Below are 23756 nucleotides of genomic sequence, written 5' to 3'. Positions count from 1 at the left end.
ATTATTCAATATACTAACTGTGTCTTGGCTGCGGCACACAAAATGCTCAAAATAAAAATGCTAGAGAACAATGTGTAGGTGATTATTTACATGTAGTGCTATTTCATCCAGCTACTCAATGCCTGCTTGGGTATGATTGAATGGTTAAAAAAATATATCAGTGTCTCCCTAAGGAACAATTTTTTTGTATAAATCACTGTCAGTTATACAATAATTCATATATATAAATCTCAGCGTTTGTCTTTTTGTTAAACACTGTGTTCAGTTATAGCAATAAAATCTAGCAGTAAAAATCCACACGACACTGGATTTGATTTTGTGACCTCCAGATATAGTGGTGGCAAACATAACCATTAAGTTAAACAGAATACTATGGATTCATTGGGCAAATAGTCAATACAATGGTAAAAATACTCAAGCTTGAAGCTTGCAGTTAATAACTAACTCTGTTGACCGTTACAGTAACCATTGTTAAGTTCGCCCAAAACATTGGTATTGTTTTCGTAAAGACATTAGTACAGATCTAGCTTTCTAGGTAAGTTACTCAAATTTATTAGATAATTTTGCTATTGCTCCTGCAATACCAGGCATTCGGCTGGTATATCCATGCCCTTGATATACAATGATAAAGTTATATATTAAATATATGATAACTTAAATGTTTGCATATCACAATAAGCACTCTGATCTATTGTCGAGCATGAGAGATCACTCTCTGCAATCTCACTCAGACTCAACCGATACTAGATTAGAAGTTGAGGTTCAACTTTCAAGTCTAGATTTAAGAGAAGGTTGAACTCAGGAGTTACCTATATGAAATAAGACTCTAGCTTGACCAATTTGTGGTTAGGAACCAGGGATTTCACTGGAAGAACAAGCTGCCATTTTGTGCGAAACCTGCTGTCACTACACACTCTACAAGTAGATTCCGGCCTCTCGGTTTTATTAGTAGGCAACCCTACAGGATCTGTTTTGAGCAACCGCCTGTTGTAGCGATTTCTTCAAAATATAAATGATGCTACATGTAGCTGTACTGAACAGCAGTTAACCAGCTAATAGAGGTCTGATATAGAGCTTATCTGGCAGTGATGGAAGATTCTGTAAGCTATTCTGACTCCACTTTGTTGAGCTTTAAAATCATCAAAACAAATTTCCGCCTCGATGGCCTTAACTCTGAATCTGGGAAGAATTGCAGGGTGTTCTGGGTTGCGGATTTGGTAGAGAGAAAAATAAATTGGTAAAATACCCTTTCTGCTCCTCTAGTGGCTGCTCTGGGAGTCGGACCCGACCTATCATTCACAAGTCACGGGCTCTAGACCACTATCACTACTATCATTTATATACAAAAAACTGTAAAAAGGCAGCCTTTGGGATTTTAGGGAAGTCTACAAACTGTGGAATGATGTATACACCGAAGCAATTCTATTTGGAAACCCTTTCTTACACTATCAATGGACTTTGTGTGGCTTGAACAACTAACCTATTTATCATCAGTCAGCATACACTGAGCACTGAACCACATCCGCTCATTTCTTGCTATCACTTCTATACTTTTACTATAATATAAACTACAACCTCTGATAACGAATACTAGTACTAACAAGATGGAAGAATATGACTTGTATTCCTTTATTATGCATGACTTATACAGAGTTTCTTAATATAGAAGGGTAAAATATGATGGTAAACCAAAACCACTTGACTTACATATAAAAATTGGCAAATCAGACATTTCTACCTGACATTGATGAAAGTAGCAATACATTCAAGTGTCATGTAACGTCGTTGTAAAAACAGTACTAGCTTTATATTCTAGGTTTTAACTAGCTCTATAAAATCATAACAATTTGAGAATTTTTTGAGTGACTGACCTAGGGAGAAATAAAAAATTCCAGTCAATGAAAACAAATTTTTACCAGCAATGCAATAAACAACACTTGATGGTATTAGGAAATGGAAATGTTTGCATATATAAGTTTGGTCTCCTCAATTTGAGCAATCAAAAAACAGATTTGTCAATAAATATGCTGGGTTTTAGCCAAAGAACATGGTGCGCAGGCGTTTGTAACAATATCATTTGAGCTGGCCCGCTTTTACATGTTAAGCAATAAAATTTGAATGAGACAATTATCTTGTTCAGAATATATAACGCTAGGGACTTTCTAGATCAGTTTACCTAAGAATCACCAAAATAGCTGTTCCTACAATCATTTTCACAAAATCGATGAGCTACAATAAAATACTATGCGGTAAGTTGTTTACTCTTTTTACAATAAATCATATTACAAGGAGAAAATAATTCTTAATTTTGTGTTAATAACTACGAATGCATTGACGTTTATGATGTATTCGCAAAAAGTTGACTGAATTATGTATCTAATGAGAATTTGGTGAATCGGTGGCCAATACACCAATCATTACGACGCTAGGCAAGGCATCATGAATCACATGTTGCCAGGAGATGCATCACTAAATCGCTCAGCCAGAAACTCGAAGACCTTTGGAAAAGCGTTGTGAGGAGTGTAGCTGTGCTCGGTAGTTCCTGCGGATATACAAGAGAGTTCGCTACCCGTGTGAAGAGCCATTCCCAGTGGCTCACTACTCTTTATCCAGCTTCGTGTAATCTAGAACAATAACAATGTCAACATAACATAAAACATAACGATTTCAACCACATGTTCACTGCAAGTTTACGTTTGACTGTAACAACAAAATGCGACCAAAAAGTAGGCGACCAAAATGTTGCGACTCTTTGTAGACGAAAAGTACAGAATTATGAAAATAACTAATATACAGTCTAGAGTTGCACCGATTTTGGTGTAGGAATCGATGTCGATATAGGTGTAAAGTATCTGAATCGGTATCGGCCGATCTTTTCTTAAAAAATCTGAAATTTCAGATACTTTCTACAGATCAATTATTTAGCAGAAAACAGTATTTTAGCTTGTTACATTAATAAAAATCATCAGCTGCAAGTTCCTTACTTTTACCTAATGAATTCCGGGCCTGCCACACAATTTATTTCATGTCTATAGCCTGATCAACATCAACAGAGGTGAGGAACCTTTTTTCTTTAGTCAGAACGTAGTCACAAAGTGTGATATTGCCCAATTACAGCGATAAGATTTATTTATTGTAGCTAACAGAGAAAGAAAACAATAATGCAGTGTAATATTTATATTAACTAGCATTACGAAAGTAATTTAAGCAGTCAATGCATAAAGTTATCTATCTCACTCTTGATCTCAACGATACAATCTATTATTTATATCGCACAAAATAACCTCAGTGGCTTATCGGTATTTAGCCTGTCCTCCATCATCTGTGGCAAGCAAGTCCCTCTTCAGTGCGACTGACTACACTGATAGTGTTAAAAGAAAGAGGCTTCTTACTGAGAGAATTGAATCACTAACGGGAATTAAAAGAAACATAGATTTGCTCTAAACTTGTACAGGTGCAGGAGTTCATTCAGCAATAAAAGAGAGGCTTCGTTATCGCCTAGAGAGCTGTACGCTAACATTAATTACCTTTATTAATTACAAATTACAAGAACTGTTTTGTTAACTACATGGACGGTATGTCAGTATGTGAATATATATACATGTATATCTTTTTCCATAAATACAAACAAATAAATACATTAATATTTATATATTTTTTGCATTATATTTATATTTGCATAATAAAATGAACAATTATCTATGCAACACAAAATATCTGAATTGGATTACTTTTCAATAAGAATCGGTATATCGGTTCGGTATTTGAATCAGCTGATGAATTTAGAATCGGGGCAACTCTAATACAGTCGGCAGACATTTGACAGTTCTCAGTCAGTAAAAGTGTCCTTGGTATTTTGGTAATATTTTAAGATATCCCAGTGATGAAGATATCTCAATGAACTTGAAACTTTTGAATTATACTGAAAAAATATATCCCAATAAGAACCAAAAATTCGTAAACTTACATAAACCGAAAGTAGAATAACACGAAAAAAACTAATGTTCTGTTGGCAGCCATTTTTTATCATTAGTACAACCTTAATACAGTCAAACCTAAAACGCAAAACTACTAAAACATCGAAAAAAGTTACTACTACACTAGGGTCAGTGAGAACTTTTAACCCTTATAAATAGTCATTTGCAGGCACAGATATATTAAAAATGGAGAGCCATAAATTAATGAAAATTAATCATTTGTATGCATTGGTACACTGAAGTATAGAAGTACCAACATCCCTGATATATAGTCATGTATTATACATGACTATATATCAGGGATGTTACATCAATACATCAATACATATAATATCTATTGATATACTAAAGTCTGGAAGTACCAACAACCTTGATATATAGTCTTGTATATGCATTGAGATACTATAGTCTGGGAGTACCCGCAACCCTGATATATAGTCATGTATATGCATTGATACACTAAAGTCTGGGAGTACCCACCACCCTAATATATAGTCATGTATATGCATTGATATACTAAAGTCTAGGAGTACCAACATCCCTGATATATAGTCATGTATATGCATTGATATACTAAAGTCTGGGAGTGCCAAAAACCCTGATTTATAGTCATGTATATGCATTGATACACTGAAGTCTGGGAGTACCAACAACCCTGATATATAGTCATGTATATGCATTGATATACTAAAGTCTAGGAGTACCCACAACCCTGATATATATTCATGCATATGCATTGATATACTAAAGTCTAGGAGTGCCAACAACCTTGATATATAGTCATGTATATGCATTGATATACTAAAGTCTGGGAGTGCCAACAACCTTGATATATAGTCATGTATATGCATTGATATACTAAAGTCTAGGAGTACCCACAACCCTGATATATAGTCATGTATATGCATTGATATAATGAAGTCTGGGAGTACCCACAACCCTGATATATAGTCATGTATATGCTTTGATATACTAAAGTCTAGGAGTACCAACATCCCTGATATATAGTCATGTATATGCATTGATATACTAAAGTCTGGGAGTGCCAAAAACCCTGATTTATAGTCATGTATATGCATTGATACACTGAAGTCTGGGAGTACCAACAACCCTGATATATAGTCATGTATATGCGTTGATACACTGAAGTTTGGGAGTACCAACAACCCTGACATATAGTCATGTACATACATGCAATGATACACTGAAGTCTGGGAGTATCTGCAAACCCGGTCTGGAGTCATTTCCAAGCACACATACATTAATGTCAGGAATACTTACAGCTCTGGTAAAATCATTCAGAGGAACTTGTACACTCGCATCCCCAGTGAAGGCATTCGCGTAGACCTTTTTCCTAAAGTGTGACTCAAAGTTGTTGTACACTGCTTCGACAATGGAACCTCCATGGCTGTGCGACTTGATCGCGATCTTTTGCGCTTCTGACTTCATTACATAATTCTTCCACACGTACAGCCCATGGTTAATGAAGCTGTCGCAGCCCTGAAAAAAAATTGAAGGGTATATGGAGCTGTTGCAGAGTAGTAATTACAATTGAAAGGTATATGAAGCTGTTTCAGAGTAGTAATTACAATTGAAGGGTATATGAAGCTGTTGCAGAGTAGTAATTACAATCTACAATAATCTTTATTGTAATAAGAGCCATGTCAACACATCTGTCTGAAGTCATGCTTAAAGAAAAGCTTGCACAGAGTTTTAGTAGTTTTTTTGTCAGAAAGTATCGCTATCTTTTTATTATTTGCGATTGTTTGATGTTTGAGGTGATCTGATTGCCAGGATGTTTGAATACTAAAATCAACAAAATTTGATAGCGGTTAAAACAATCAGATCAAGCGAAAGTGTGATTATGATGACTATAATTGCAAAGACACCAACAGAATAGACACGCATAACACTGCAGCTTGAGAGCAATAGCCGATATCAACTATAGCCATGATATCAACTAGTGACATCATTTTGGAACATATTTTTCTTCTGAGCATTTTAACCACGATAAAGTTTTGTTGATTTTAATTTCGAAACATCCTGGCAGCTAGATCATTTCAAACATCAAAATCAATCGCAAATAATAGAAAAAAATAATGATACTTTGTGATAAAATTTACTAAAAAATTCTGAGTAAATCCATTTTAATGGTTGAAAGAAAAAATTGCAACAGGATTTGAACTTACAACGTTCATTTTGGTACAGCGACGCTCTACCCCCTGAGCCAATCGACCAATATAGATATATATATATATATACATACAATAAATTTATATATACATACAATATATATAAATATATATATAAGTTCAAACCTTATATATGAGGCTATGTTCCGTTCCTAAAACTTTATCGCAGTAACTTGAGACACAAATGATGAATGACAAGATTATACGCATGTGTCAATAATTACTAAACTTTCTTGATACTGTATACAGTGGAAGTCAAACTTGAGTGCATGAATGAAAACTGAATGAGTCAATGCGCGATAATATCCAGCAGTCAAGTAAGCAGTATTCGCTATGCATTTTGTTTCCATGACACACATGCAAATTTGAGCCAATCCACAAGTTAACCGCATCATGGAAATGGCATAAATTCGCATGCTAAGCGAGTTTACAATTCGCAAAACTCTGTCGATTCTGTCATGTTTGCAAACAAGGGTAACAGCACTTGCGAATGATGCGCATTAAAATGCTGCGCCAGTTATTCAATTTTAAACATTTTCAATACTTCCGTTTGTCCTTTCTCAATCGCATTTCAGGTGTTTACATCGCTAACACGTGCATCGATAATTGTTGACTTATCGCATACAATTCCTTACCTTTTTAAACAACGCGCCAGAATCAATCCGTATCATGCGAATGTCTATAGAAACAATTAATTTGCATGGTAATGCAACATGGCACAACTCCAAATACGCACGATGCGAGTCATGCGCGTCATGGAAACATAGACAACGACTTGAGTTGTTAATTACAATCACAGCAATAATTATTAATTACCTGCTCTGCTATTTGCCTACTCTATTATTAGCATCAGGTCTACTTTTATTATACCCACTGCATCGTTTCACTTTCACCTTGAATATGGCCTTTGCTATGAAAGCGCACAAGAGGAAATGCGTATATTGACATCAAATCCGAGAAACACAAACTCTCTTACCGTCACTGGTTTGTAGTCATTGCAATTAAGAATCAAAAGTTCATAGTCATTGGCAAGGGCTTTCCTAATATATGGGAGTTGTGTTCCCGATTCCAGTGAGTTCGAATACACCATTCTTCTATAACATATTGCGCCACTGGGTTAGTCAGTTATCTTGAAAGTGTAGGGTAATATATACAATATAACGACACAAAGATTATATAACATAAAGTATATACAATATAATGACTCATAGCTTGTTATATCTTACCAAACTGTAGGTTTACTAGCAACATACAGAGCGACCAAAATACATGCCTAGTTTCTAAAAGGATCTTGAAAAACGTACAGGTAAAAAACAGACGTAAAGTTTATCAGTTTTGCAGTAAATGAACCCTGCGACTAACTTTTGGGCCCACTGGCCGACTTTGACTTGACCACTGCCATGGATGAGCACAAGCAAGTTCCTACATCTCTTCCAGTCGGGAGTTGCAAAGATAACTGTACCAGGATTGTCAAAGGTCGGGTCAACTCGAGGCTGGCAATAGAACAACCCAATTGTTAGCTTGGTAAACGTGACATTTTCAAATGCGATTGGCAACATTTCAAGTTAGCTTTCAAGGGAAAAACAGTGCCACACCATAAATTGATGATTATTATCTGTCATACAACTGTACAACACCATAAATTGATGATTAATATCTGTCCTACAACTGTACAACACCATAAATTGATGATTATTATCTGTCATACAACTGTACAACACCATAAATTGATGATTATTATCTGTCATACAACTGTACAACACCATAAATTGATGATTAATATCTGTCCTATAACTGTACAACACCATAAATTGATGATTATTATCTGTCATACAACTGTACAACACCATAAATTGATGATTATTATCTGTCCTACAACTGTACAACACCATAAATTGATGATTATTATCTGTCATACAACTGTACAACACCATAAATTGATGATTATTATCTGTCCTACAGCTGTACAGCACCATAAATTGATGATTATTATCTGTCATACAACTGTACAACAACATAAATTGATGATTATTATCTGTTCTACAACTGTACAACACCATAAATTGATGATTATTATTTGTCCTACAACTGTACAACACCATAAATTGATGACTATTATCTGTCCTACAACTGTACAACACCATAAATCGATGATTATTATCTGTCCTACAACTGTACAACACCATAAATTGATGATTATTATCTGTCATACAACAGTACAACACCATAGATTGATGATTATTATCTGTCATGCAACTGTACAACACCATAAATCGATGATAATTATCTGTCCTACAAATGTACAACACCATAAATTGATGATTAATATCTGTCCTACAACTGTACAACACCATAAATTGATGATTAATATCTGTCCTACAACTGTACAACACCATAAATTGATGATTATTATCTGTCATACAACTGTACAACACCATAAATTGATGATTATTATTTGTCCTACAACTGTACAACACCATAAATTGATGATTATTATCTGTCCTACAACTGTAAAAACACCATAAATTGATTGTTATTATCTGTCATACAACTGTACAACACCATAAATTGATGATTATTATCTGTCCTACAACTGTACAACACCATAAATTGATGATTATTATCTGTCATACAACTGTACAACACTATAAATTGATGATTATTATCTGTCATACAACTGTACAACAACATAAATTGATGATTATTATCTGTCCTACAACTGTACAACACCATAAATTGATGATTATTATCTGTCATACAACTGTACAACACCATGAACTGATGGTTCTACCTTTCATACAACTATGCTAAATTATGAGCTGAGCCTGTTGTAACCTATCGACCTTTCATTTCGTATAATATTGTATATCTTTTGAAAGGACAGAAAGGGTTCTGTCCTAGTATTTCATTTGCTCTCCAAATTACAAAACACTTGAATAAAAGTTTCAAATTGGGAGACCAAAGGCTGCTTGCCATTAATGTCTTGACAATATACGTGCACATATGACAGTATACGTGCGCATATGACAGTATATGTGCGCGTATAACAGTATATGTGCGCGTATAACAGTATATGTGCGCGTATAACAGTATATGTGTGCGTATAACAGCATACGTGCGCTTATGACAGTATACGTGCTTGTATGACAGTATACATGCACATATGACAGTATACGCGCGCGTATGGCAGTGTACGTGCGCGTATGGCAGTATACGTGCGCGTATGACAGTATACATGCGCGTATGACAGTATACGTGCGCATGACAGTATATGTGCGTGTATAACATTGTACATGTGCGTATGACAGTATACGTGTGTGTATGACAGTATACGTGCACGTATGACAGTATACGTGCACGTATGACAGTATACGTGCGCGTATAACAGTATACGTACGCATATGAAAACATGCGTATATGAAAACATGCGGGTGTATACTGTCATATGCATGTTTTCATATGCGCATATGAAAACATGAGCAAGTGAAACTTACGTAGATCACCACAGATCTGATTATCAGATATAATTTTGAATGACAGTTGAAACTAGAGTTGACCCGATTTTAATATCGGAATCGGTATCGGTGCTGATATGGGTGTTAAGTATCTGAATCGGTATCGGCCGATCGTTTCTTAAAAAATCGGAAAATTTTGATACTTTTTACAGCTCAACTATTTAGCGGAAAACTAATAACTAACTAACTAAAACTATTTTAGCTTGCTACACTAATAAAAAATCATCAGCTGCAAGCTCCTTACTTTTACCTAATGAATTCCAGGCCTGTTACACAATCTATTTCATGTATATAGCCTAATAAACATCCACACAGCTGAGGAATCTTTTGGCTTTAGTCAGGGCGTAATCACAAAGTGCGGTATTTCCCAATTACAGCGATATGATTTATTGCAGCCAATCACGAACAAGAGAACAATGATGAGAAACAAGAATGCGATGTAATGTTTCTATTTACTAGCATAACGAAAATAATTTGAGCAGTCGATGCATAAGGTTATCTATCTCTCTCTCTCTTGATCCTGACGATATGATGTATAGTTTGTATCGCACAAAATAACCTCAGTGGCTTATCGGTATTTAGCCTGTCCTCCATCATGTGTGGCAAGCGAGTCCTTCTTCAGTACAACTGGCTACATCGATCGTGATAGAAGATAAAGACGTCTCACTGAGAGAATTGAATCACTAACAGTAATTAAAAGAAACATTTATTTGCTCTAAACTTGTACAGGCGCAGCAGTTCGTTCAGCAGTAGAAGAGAGACTTCATTATCACAGAGAAAGCTGTACTACTAACAGTAATTACCATTATTAATAACAGATTTCAAAAAACATGGACTGTTTCGTTACTAGATGCACGGTATGTCAGTATGTGAATATATATACATGTATATCTTTTTTCCATAAATACAAACAAATAAATACATCAATATTTATATTTTCTTTGCATTATATTTATATTTACATAATAAAAATAGCAACCATCTATGCAACACAAAAAATCTGAATTGGTATCTGAATCAGCTTATTTTTCAATAAGAATCGGTATATCGGATCGGTATCTGAATCGGCTGGTGACATTAGAATCGGGGCATCTCTAGTTAAAACCACTGTTTCGGTTATATTTTTCAAGTTTTTCCCTTTGCTAATTATTCAGACAACCTATGATGCTTCTATGAGGTCAAGTGACAGTCAAAGGTCAGCTAAGCAGAAGCCACGTTAAATCCAATCAGGCAGCAAACATAGACAGTGTATTGCTCACCCCTAAAGGTACTGGCAGCTTCTTCAAGCCCATACCTGACATCCGCTGAAACAAGTCATCCGTCAGGATCTGTACAACAGAACAAACTCAATTTTCTTCTAGTGACAGATGACCTTGTATCAAGAATACAAATGAAGAATACAAGAATACAAGACTACAATATATCAAGAATACAGAATATCAAGAATACAGACTACAGAATATCAAGAATACAAACAACCAAATGACCAAATGAGAATCAGTCACATACACTTTGTTTCCATGACATGCATGAAGCGCATCATGTGGATTCGAGTTGTGCACAGGTCGCGTTACCGTGCAAATTAAGTGTTTCTATGTACATCTGCATGATGCGGATTGACTCTAGCGCCTTGTTGACAAAAGGTAAGGAATTGTACGCTATAAGTTGATAATAAGCGACGCAGTTAGCGACGCAAAAGCATGAAACTCAATGGAAAAAGGACAACAAAGTATTGTAAATGTTTAAAATTGACTAGCTGGCTTGGTATTTTAATGCGCATCATTCGCAAGGGCTGTTTCCAATATTCGCAAGCATAATGGATTCGATAAAGTTTTGCGAATCGCAAAAATCGCTTTGTTTGCGGATTTATGCCATTTCCATTATGCTGTTAACTTGCGGATTGGCTCAAATTATCGAATCCTGTGCGTCATCGAAACATAGTGATTGAGATGAAAAGATAGTTACTTTTACAGATAAAAGGTCACTCAGGTCAAGTTTTACAAAATTTTATCAGAAGGTATAGATAATTTTCTATCATTTGAGATTTCGTTTGTTGATTTAGGTGTGCCAGGAGGTTTAAAGATGAAAATCGACAAAATTTGATCATAGTTGAAAAAGCTCATAAGAAAAAGACAGACAAGTAGTAAAGTGTCCAATATTAAGAGAATTGGAAAGTTCAAACTTTTAAATTTTTGAAATTTTAATTTAGATTCTAAATTCTCAAGTACCCGTCAAATTTATTGTTATATCTGTTTGAACGAAAAAGCCAGATTGACAATTGTTCACCAAACTTTGTATCTACGAAACCTGCGTTACATTCAAAGAATGTTCGACCACGTTTTAATAAACGTGATAAATACAACGAATTCTTATTAGAGAGCTTCGGTTTTTAGCAGACATTAATGGAAATTTACAGGACAATGGATAACCCTAAAAATAATATATATTTGACAATTTATGAACTTATATTGAATAAAATAGAATTTCAAATTTAAAGGTTGACTTGCAACAAAATTTACATTACAGTTATTTGGTATCAAAAGGTTCACCACGTCTTACTCTGCTGTGTTGTAGGTGCAAAATATGTGGAAATGTGATTACAAGCTCTTAAAAGCTCAAAACTAACATTTAATCGCAGCCATCACGAAAACTCCATAGTTTGGAATCTCTATATTTCGATGACGTATTCAAACATCGTGGTTATTGTCTTGACACTTGACGTTACCACGTGAAATTAAAGGCCAATAAAAGGCTCAATATAAAATGTTTCATAGCACTAGTTTATGGCAAACACTTCGGGTTCTACTAACAAGCCCTTATCAAATGTAGATGCTCGTTACTTTACAGTTTCGCTTCAGTTTAGTCTAATCATATAGCCGTAATCTGATCATGTGGCCCATACTTCTTGCCAAATAGTGCGAACAATTTTTGCAGCATTTTTCGACTATCACAGGTGACCAACGGGCTAGTCATATTTATCAGAGAATGATATGCATTCCTTCAAGCTAAGGTTAAAAAATTAAATGAATTGTAACAGTAGGCTTTGAGATATCAGAGCTCAAAATGACAGCATTACAATGATGATGAAATAGACGCGTAAGGACAATAGACATGGTTTTATTCAATGCGTGAAGTAGATTTGTGAAAATATTTTGATGATTGGGGTTGCGTCAAAGTGTAAACAGAAGCCATTGTGTTCAACTACGTCCCATTTGAGCCATTTTGGAAAGGAATTCCAATCTACAGCGTTTTCGTGATGGCTTGGATTAATTGTTCGTTTTTGAGCTTGTAAGAGCTTGTAATCATACTTCCACATATTTTGCACCTACAACACAGCAGAGTAAGACATCGTGAATCTTTTGGTACTAAATAACTGCAATGTAAACTTTGTTGCAAGTCAACCTTTGAACTAAAAATATGAAATCACGTGTGAGATTTCTTTTGTCGAGTTATTTAAAAAAAATAAAACTGCAAAATTTTCACCCAAAAGATTTAATGCAAATGTTTCAACCATTCAACTTTTCTGTAATATAATTATATATATACATAAATCGCAAAGCTTTTCATCTGTCATTACCCGTCTGTCCAGCTATAGCTGTTAAGATCTTGGAATGATATGCTCGCTTCATGTTGGATTTGAACTCACAAGGATTGCACCCGTAAGTTTGTAAAAGCGCATCTAACCACAAGGCTATGCAATTCTTGCAATTCTATCGCTCTTACTATATACTCTTACCCTTTCCCGATTGCACACGCTAAATGACTTACTAATTGATACGTGGATTACGGTACTGGTATAAAATATTTTTCGCCCAACTATGAAACACAATGCTTTTTTGTCCTCGCCATACTAGAGCAAATTTGCTTTCCACCATACGACATCAACAAAAATTTCTCTCGAAATTAAAGTTTGGCAATTATTGTACTGATTACGACAAAATAACCAAAATGGCAATAAGCTATTCGCCGAAATACCTCACACAACATCGGAAAGAGAAATGCGTAGCTCGCCATCTCAGTTTAGCGTTATTCATTATGGTAAAAGCGGATTCGCAAACAGATCGGTGATAAAACTTCTGTGAAATGTTTGAAGTTTATTAAAATACTTACTAAAACTTAAAAAGTAAGTGTTTAGTTAAATAAGCTACATGTAAATTCATCTAAGTTAGATTCGACATTTATGTTACACATCTGTCTCGAAAGTATGAACTCCCCACGGTACATACTGCAAGTAGTACATTGTACTGTTACATTCTTCTGCAAATCATAACCACTAAATACACTAAAGTTATTGTTGGTAACTATAGTTACTAAGGTAAATACATTGTTTCATTACCAATTTTTAATGATATTCATTTTGATGATTTTTACCAGTTGTTTGCATTAGATAATTATTATGGGTTTCTATACCACTCTACGATATTTTTGCTTTACGATGCCAACACTGGAACGAATTAAAATCATATAATTGTATACCAAATAACTTCTCATTGTAATTGTAGCGAAACAGACTATAGTAAGCTATTACCGGCTGACCATTTTATATTTACATTTAAACATCTTTACAGTTTTATTTTTTACCTGATTTATTTCAACAAAACACTTTTTTCATGATATGAAATTTAAAAGTTGTAGATGTTTGAGAAAGTTTGAAAACCTTTACAGTTACTTTATGTGTTTTCTTAATTTATTTGAACTGCACAAAAAACTTTTCTGAAGTTGTGAAGTTTAAAGGTTAGAATGGTAAATGTTGTATATGTTGAATAAACTTTCTATCCAAAGACTTTTTATTACCAGGGCAACGCCGGGCATTCATTTAGAATATATATATATACATGTATTTATCAAAGTTGGTCATATATCGTCTGTAGGTGCGTCCAGCTATAGTGCACACTGATTATTTTACCGATGCGGCAACGCGTTACAATGCCACTGTTAAGAAAATTTTGTCGTAAGGTTCAATTACTATATCTGGGGTCAAGGCCAATTCTTCTCACGCGGACAATTATATTGTCTCCGTATCATCGTATTCAAAGTTTTGATGGATAGCTTTTGGTGGGACAGTAACGTTTTAATACACACACACACACACACCACACCACACACATACACATCATACACACCACACACACACACCACACAGACACCACACAGACAAACCACACCACACACAAACCACACCACACCCCGCACACACACACACTTACTTCTATGCAAGAATTATTATTATTAAGTTATTATTATTTCTACATATTCAGAATTTTCATTTTGTTTTCTCAGTTTGTATTAATTGTTTCACTACCGAATCATTTTTTATTGTTAATGTAACCAAAGCCTACTTAATTTAGCTACTACTTGCTAATTATTTCACATTTACATCTAAACCTTTACATAGTTATTTTATTTTTTCAAATTTATTTGACCTGCACAAAACATTTTCCTCATGATATGTAGTTTGAAAGTTAGAATGGCAAATGTTGTTATATGTTAAATACAAATAAATTTTCTGATCAAAAACTTTTTTATTACCCGGGCAATGTCGGGTAGCACAGCTAGTTTATCTATATATACTGTATATATATATATATATATCAGCCAAGCTGGAAAATTGCATTTGACTACCTCATCAGTATAAACAATCCTATTATGTTCCAACATTCAAAGCCAAACAAAACAAGGCAACAATGTTTTCACTGCAACGTGATGGTCTACCTCCATAATTCCTGAAAACCGCAATCTGTTATCCTGGATGTTTTGATAATGGTTTGGATTGCAGCGACTTCCATTACGATCTTGAAGCGAACCACCTGCAAAAGCATGAAACCTTTACAAGCGAATGGGGAACATCAGTAACACATACATAATACAAGTGAAGTTTATTCTGGTGCGATGCGATCAAATTAAGGGGTTTTTGGCTGTCAGATTTATCGACTATGAAACCACCGAATAGCAGTAGCAATAAAGGGAAGAGTGATGATGAAAGGATTAAGGATACAACTGTAGCTTTATACAAACACTTGTAGTGCAAATATGCATATAGCTGTAGCTTTATACAAACACTTGTAGTGCAAATATGCATATAGCTGTAGCTTTATACAAACACTTGTAGAGCAAATATGCATATAGCTGTAGCTTTATACAAACACTTGTAGTGCAAATATGCATATAGCTGTAGCTTTATACAAACACTTGTAGTACAAATATGCATATAGCTGTAGCTTTATACAAACAATTGTAGTGCAAATATGCATATAGCTGTAGTTTTATACAAACACTTGTAGAGCAAATATGCATATAGCTGTAGCTTTATACAAACACTTGTAGTGCAAATATGCATATAGCTGTAGCTTTATACAAACAATTGTAGTGCAAATATGCATATAGCTGTAGCTTTATACAAACACTTGTAGAGCAAATATGCATATAGCTGTAGCTTTATACAAACACTTGTAGTGCAAATATGCATATAGCTGTAGCTTTATACAAACACTTGTAGCGCAAATATGCATATAGCTGTAGCTTTATACAAACACTTGTAGTGCAAATATGCATATAGCTGTAGCTTTATACAAACACTTGTAGAGCAAATATGCATATAGCTGTAGCTTTATACAAACACTTGTAGTGCAAATATGCATATAGCTGTAGCTTTATACAAACAATTGTAGTGCAAATATGCATATAGCTGTAGCTTTATACAAACACTTGTAGAGCAAATATGCATATAGCTGTAGCTTTATACAAACACTTGTAGAGCAAATATGCATATAGCTGTAGCTTTATACAAACAATTGTAGAGCAAAATCATTTGGTTAAGAAATGATTGCTGCAAGTCGAATTAAGTACGCAAGCTAGGAAATACCTTCAACCGGGAGGGGAAGCCTGTAAGTAGTATTAATGGAGCAGTAGTTTAAAAACAGGCTATAATTACCATATTCTAGACACTGGTTACTGTAAACACAGGCTATAATTACCATATTCTAGACACTGGTTACTGTAAACACAGGCTATAATTACCATATTCTAGACACTGGTTACTGTAAACACAGGCTATAATTACCATATTCTAGACACTGGTTACTGTAAACACAGGCTATAATTACTATATTCTAGACACTGGTTACTGTAAACACAGGCTATAATTACCATATTCTAGACACTGGTTACTGTAAACACAGGCTATAATTACTATATTCTAGACACTGGTTACTGTAAACACAGGCTATAATTACCATATTCTAGACACTGGTTACTGTAAACACAGGCTATAATTACCATATTCTAGACACTGGTTACTGTAAACACAGGCTATAATTACCATATTCTAGACACTGGTTACTGTAAACACAGGCTATAATTACCATATTCTAGACACTGGTTACTGTAAACACAGGCTATAATTACCATATTCCAGACACTGGTTACTGTAAACACAGGCTATAATTACCATATTCTAGACACTGGTTACTGTAAACACAGGCTATAATTACTATATTCTAGACACTGGTTACTGCAAACACAGGCTATAATTACCATATTCTAGACACTGGTTACTGTAAACACAGGCTATAATAACTATATTCTAGACACTGGTTACTGTAAACACAGGCTATTATTACTATATTCTAGACACTGATTACTGTAAACACAGGCTATAATTACCATATTCCAGACACTGGTTACTGTAAACACAGGCTATAATTACCATATTCTAGACACTGGTTACTGTAAACACAGGCTATAATTACCGTATTCTAGACACTGGTTACTGTAAACACCGGCTGTAATTACTATATTCTAGACACTGGTTACTGTAAACACAGGCTATAATTACTATATTCTAAACACTGATTACTGTAAACACAGGCTATAATTACCATATTCTAGACACTGGTTACTGTAAACACAGGCTATAATTACCATATTCTAGACACTGATTACTGTAAACACAGGCTATAATTACCATATTCTAGACACTGATTACTGTAAACACAGGCTATAATTACTATATTCTAGACACTGGTTACTGTAAACACAGGCTATAATTACCATATTCTAGACACTGGTTACTGTAAACACAGGCTATAATTACTATATTCTAGACACTGGTTACTGTAAACACAGGCTATAATTACCATATTCTAGACACTGGTTACTGTAAACACAGGCTATAATTACTATATTCTAGACACCGATTACTGTAAACACAGGCTATAATTACTATATTCTAGACACTGGTTACTGTAAACACAGGCTATAATTACCATATTCTAGACACTGGTTACTGTAAACACAGGCTATAATTACCATATTCTAGACACTGGTTACTGTAAACACAGGCTATAATTACCATATTCTAGACACTGGTTACTGTAAACACAGGCTATAATTACCATATTCTAGACACTGATTACTGTAAACACAGGCTATAATTACCGTATTCTAGACACTGGTTACTGTAAACACAGGCTGTAATTACTATATTCTAGACACTGGTTACTGTAAACACAGGCTATAATTACCATATTCTAGACACTGGTTACTGTAAACACAGGCTATAATTACTATATTCTAGACACTGGTTACTGTAAACACAGGCTATAATTACCATATTCTAGACACTGGTTACTGTAAACACAGGCTATAATTACTATATTCTAGACACCGATTACTGTAAACACAGGCTATAATTACTATATTCTAGACACTGGTTACTGTAAACACAGGCTATAATTACTATATTCTAGACACTGGTTACTGTAAACACAGGCTATAATTACCATATTCTAGACACTGGTTACTGTAAACACAGGCTATAATTACCATATTCTAGACACTGATTACTGTAAACACAGGCTATAATTACCATATTCTAGACACTGATTACTGTAAACACAGGCTATAATTACTATATTCTAGACACGGGTTACTGTAAACACAGGCTATAATTACCATATTCTAGACACTGGTTACTGTAAACACAGGCTATAATTACTATATTCTAGACACCGATTACTGTAAACACAGGCTATAATTACTATATTCTAGACACTGGTTACTGTAAACACAGGCTATAATTACCATATTCTAGACACTGGTTACTGTAAACACAGGCTATAATTATCATATTCTAGACACTGATTACTGTAAACACAGGCTATAATTACCATATTCTAGACACTGGTTACTGTAAACACAGGCTATAATTACCATATTCTAGACACTGGTTACTGTAAACACAGGATATAATTACCATATTCTAGACATGATTACTGTAAACACAGGCTATAATTACTAAATTCTAGATACTGGTTACTGTAAACGAAATAAAAAAGTTCAGCAAACGATTCGAACAAAATGCTAACGAAAAAACTAGACAGATGTCAGAGATTGATTAGTGCAGGTTTTAGGGTGTCGGCCTACCTAGATGAACGTTAGGAGCTCGAATCCAGTATGAAATGATCTTTTATACCTCAAACCCTGAATTCATACAGCCGAATAGACGGACACAGCTTTTAATATGAATTAAAGAAATTGAAAAAGGCCGTTTAAAACTATAAAAATCTTTTTTTGACCAAGTATATCAAGTAATCATCATATTTGTTTTAAATATAGAAAAACATTATTTACTGCTATTCATCAAATGTATCATTAAACCCACCAGGCTGCTACTTTGATTAGTGTTGAGCGAGTTATCTAGCCTGTGGTTTAATCTTTTGACCTCTGTATGAGATTATAAGGCTATGGCTGCTGAAACTGCAGTTATACAGAACTGTAATCCAGGCTAGCCAAGATGCTCCTACTATTCTATATATATATATTATATATATATATGTATATATATTTCTCAAAGTTTGTCATATGCGTATTTGTAGGATTGATTGTCCAGCTATAGATCTTAGAATCTTGGAATAAATATTCCATACTGAAGAAAATTTGATCTCCGATCCTGCCGTTCACCAGTCTGACGCCCTACCCAATAGACTACGGAAATCGAATTGCTAGCTTGCCAATATAAGTCATTATATGAGAGCAAATACCTAACTGCTTTGCTGTATGACGCGGATTATAGCATAACGTCACGAGAAGCTGTTCGCTCACATTATTAAACTGGCTAATAGCGAGCAACTTTCACTACTTCTCATTGTTTATAAGACAAAACACTTTTCTCATGATATGTAGTTTGAAAGTTAGAATGGCAAATGTTGTTATATGTTAAATACAAATCAATTTTCTGTCCAAAGACTCTTCTATTACCCGGGCAACGCCGGGTGGCACAGCCAGTTCTATTGTAAATACATGTACAATTGAATAGTAGGAATCATGCCACGCAATCTTTGCATTGTTCTATGCTCTAGCTTCAATAGAATCATTTCCTAAACAGACTTATAAAGACTCTAAGCATGCAGCATCACACATCTTATTATAGTAAAGTTTTACTGTAATAATAACTGTGTCCATCCGTCTGTCACAAGCCATGGTTAGAGGTTGAAAAAAATGATCAATTAGGATTTGAACTCATGACATTGAACACCAACTCCACTGATCAACCACATTCAAGAATAACTGCACAGATATTTATTATCTGCACACTAGACTGCTTGTATACTAGTATAGAATACAAACTGACTCTTCACGGAATATCCATAGGTTTGAGCCAGTCTTATTGATGGTTCAAGTCTTTTCTTTAGCCGATTGCTGGATAAAACCTGAGTGATGTTTGGTCTCTCTCTAAAACATTCCTTTGTCATGTACTCACTTTTAATAAATGTGAAAAACGGCGTAACAAGGCAGAGGACTCATAGATTCCTATCAGCACACTTAACTGATGTAATGATGTTCCTATCATCTACATTGTATATACATGTCTATAATCTCACAGTTTGTGTGTTGTCATCTGTGATTCTGTGAATCGGTCTGTGCGGCTATAACTATTAAAATATTGAAATGAAAAGCTCGCTTCGTGCCAGATTTGAACTCACCGAGATTGCAACCGCAAGTTTCTAACTACAAGCATTTAACCACTGAGCTACACAGTCCTTAGCATTCTATCACTCTTATCATATACCGTATACCCTTTTCTCAATTGCACACGCTAAATGACGTATTAATTGATAAATTGGGCCCACGCGTTATGATGCCCCCGTTATAAAATATTTTTTAGCCTGACTATGAAATGATGCTTTTTCGTCCTCGCCATACTAGGACAAATTTGTTTTCCATCATACGATATCAACAATAATTTCTCTTAGAATTAGACTTCGGCGATTGTTATGTGTTATTTGTTTGCGATTCCGTTATGGTAAAAAAAGAAAAGTGATAAAATTTTAGTTAAAAGTTTACTAAACACTATGTACTAAAATTTCCTTCAAGTATGTGTTTAGTAAGCTAAATTCATTTAAGTTAAATTCAGCGTTTATGTTACGCGTCTGTCTCAAAAGTAAGAACTCTCTACGTAGTACATTGTAATGTTACATTTTCTTGCAGATCATAACCACAAAATGCACTAAAGTTATTGTAGGTAACTATAGTTACCAAGGTTACCATATTGTTTTGTTACTGTTTTTTAATGATGATGATTTCGATGATTTTTACCAGAAAGTTATTGCATTAGAAAATTACTATGAGTTTCTATACTACTCTATACGTCTATACGATATATGGTGCGATTTTTGATATTTGATATGATACACAATGATGCCAACACTGAAACAAACTCAAGTAATATAAGTGTATACCAGGGATCCCTAAACATATTATGGAGATGTTTACTTTTCCATATCTTTTCCATAAACATAAATATTTCCATAATTTTATGGAAATGGATATGGAAACTTTATTTTAGAAATATGGAAATGTTATGGAAATGGAAATAATATGGAAGTGAATTATGGAAATGTTATGGAAATGGAAATAATATGGAAATTAATTATGGAAATGTTATGGAAATAATATGAAAATGAATTATGGAAATGGTATGAAAATTGTGACATACACGTAATCCCTGTTGTATACCAAATAACTTTTCATTGTAATCGTAACAAAACAGACTATATTTAGCCATTACTTGCTAATAATTTAACATTTAAATTTAAACACCTTTAGAGTTTCATTTTTTTCTCCTAATTTCTTACAACAAAACACTTCTTTCATGATATAAAATTTAAAAATTACAGTTGTTTAAAAAAGTTTCAAAACCTTTACAGTTGGTTTCTTTTTTCTCCTAATTCATTTGAACTGCACAAAAAACCCTTTTATCATGATATGAAGTTTAAACATTAAGAATCGTAAATGTTGCATATGGGTCATGATCAAAGAAACCATGGTTAAGTCAGGATTGTAAGATTTAGAGTTATCTACATTAGCAGAAGGAAAAAATTCTCACAGTTATTTTGCAAAAAAAAATTTGATTCAAGCTTAATTACAGCAGATTTTATGGTCAATAAACTGAATGCACGTTTACCATGAGTGCAAAAACATAGTTCTGAGAAAACTGGTGTTAAAGTTTGAGAAACGAAAACCAATGCACAAATTTTGTTTACATTTCAAAACGTCATAGCAACCAATATCAAGAAGTTGTGATATTTATCTAGATTACTGTATTTATAGCCAAAAGATTATGTTGAATTTAAAAATCCAAACAGATTTTAGCTGGTTGTCCTAGAAATAGCTGTATATTTATAAGAAATGTATTACTTAATTTTGCAGATATTAAAAACGGCTTGGTAGTATTGCGATATCGGGCACAGCCAAATCAACAAAATCCTTAGAAAAATAACAACAGTAACATATTGCACATCATTGGTCACTATATCCTTCGATCTTCGAATAATTATTCTTATAATTAAATCTGATAACAATCATATAAAATCGAATAATTATTCTTACAATTAAATATTGCAATAATCTTGTAAGATTCGTTAGGAAAATATCATCGTAATTCCCTTTACTTTCACTGCTTTTTGACACCAGTTGGAATACCAAAGTACTGATTAAAAGTGTCCAAAATGTCAGAGTTATCTTTAAAATCGGCAAAACAGAAATGATTATATTTATCAGACGCCATTTTTCAGTACTTCCTATTTAGCATAGCAATGGTTTTAATTGGGTTTTTCCGAGGGTTAAAGACTTCTATCAGCTAAACTGACTTCAGATTCAGAAAGATCACTCTTTGATTGGTCCAGATGCACGTGTTACAAAAATCGTTACCAATATTACATTAATCAGTTGGTGAAACTTCAAAGTCGGATAACTCAGCTTCATGATTTGCGACTTAATCATGGTTTCTATGACCGCGACACATTATGTTAAATAAAAATATATTTTTCGTTTAAAGGCTTTATTATTACCCGGAAAGCGCCAGGCATTCAGTAGTCATTTTATAAATCAAACACTAAAATAATTTCAAACTGTAGGCTTATCATAATCGCTGTCAGATAATCGTTGTCATTATTGTGAGCTTGTAAGATTTTTCATTAATGATATATTTGAAGTATCTCAAAAGTCAAACAACTGAGTAACCTATTATATAATTATAATATATATTATATATAAATCTCAGTGTTTGTCTGCCGTCTGTAATTATTCTGCCGCCTGTAATTATGTAATAACTGGACATAATTATTAATTTATGTCCAGTTATAGCGATAAAGTTTTAAGGATGAAAATTTGCTTCACACTAGATTTAAACTCGAAACCTCCAGGTGTGCAGACTAGAGATGCCCCGATTCAAATTTCAACAGCCGATTCAGATACCGATTCGATATACCGATTCTTATTGAAAAATAATCCGATTCAGATACCGATTCAGATCTTATGTGTTGCATATATCATTGTTAATTTTATTATGCAAATATAAATAGAATGCAAAGAAAATATAAATATTGATGTATTTATATGTTTGTATTTATGGAAAAAAGATATACATGTATATACATGTATATTCACATACTGACATACGGTGCATCTAGTAACAAAACAGTCCATGTTTCTTGAAATCTGTTATTAATAATGGTAATTACTGTTAGTAGTACAGCTTTCTCTGTGATCATGAAGTCTCTCTTCTACTGCTG

At 34.1% G+C, this 23756-nt stretch overlaps 1 protein-coding gene across 1 annotated transcript in view; it reads right to left on the bottom strand.

Moving 5' to 3' along the window:
- Nucleotides 1-1613: 1613 nt before the first annotated feature.
- Nucleotides 1614-23756, bottom strand: part of LOC137399665 (serine/threonine-protein kinase Nek5-like) — a 39297-nt gene continuing 17154 nt past the window's right edge. The window contains exons 7-13 of the mRNA XM_068085852.1: nt 20315-20415; nt 15397-15491; nt 10944-11012; nt 7532-7662; nt 7146-7263; nt 5259-5477; nt 1614-2624 (exon numbers count right to left, since the gene is read on the bottom strand). Coding sequence (XP_067941953.1) covers nt 2445-2624; nt 5259-5477; nt 7146-7263; nt 7532-7662; nt 10944-11012; nt 15397-15491; nt 20315-20415 — 913 coding nt within the window. The 3' untranslated portion in view covers nt 1614-2444. The remainder of the gene's footprint in view (nt 2625-5258; nt 5478-7145; nt 7264-7531; nt 7663-10943; nt 11013-15396; nt 15492-20314; nt 20416-23756) is intronic.

This window comes from Watersipora subatra, chromosome 7 (genome assembly GCF_963576615.1).
Source record: "Watersipora subatra chromosome 7, tzWatSuba1.1, whole genome shotgun sequence".
Taxonomy (NCBI): Eukaryota; Metazoa; Bryozoa; class Gymnolaemata; order Cheilostomatida; family Watersiporidae; genus Watersipora; species Watersipora subatra.
Note: the sequence above shows the minus strand (reverse complement) of the source record. Positions and strands in the feature narration are given on the sequence as shown.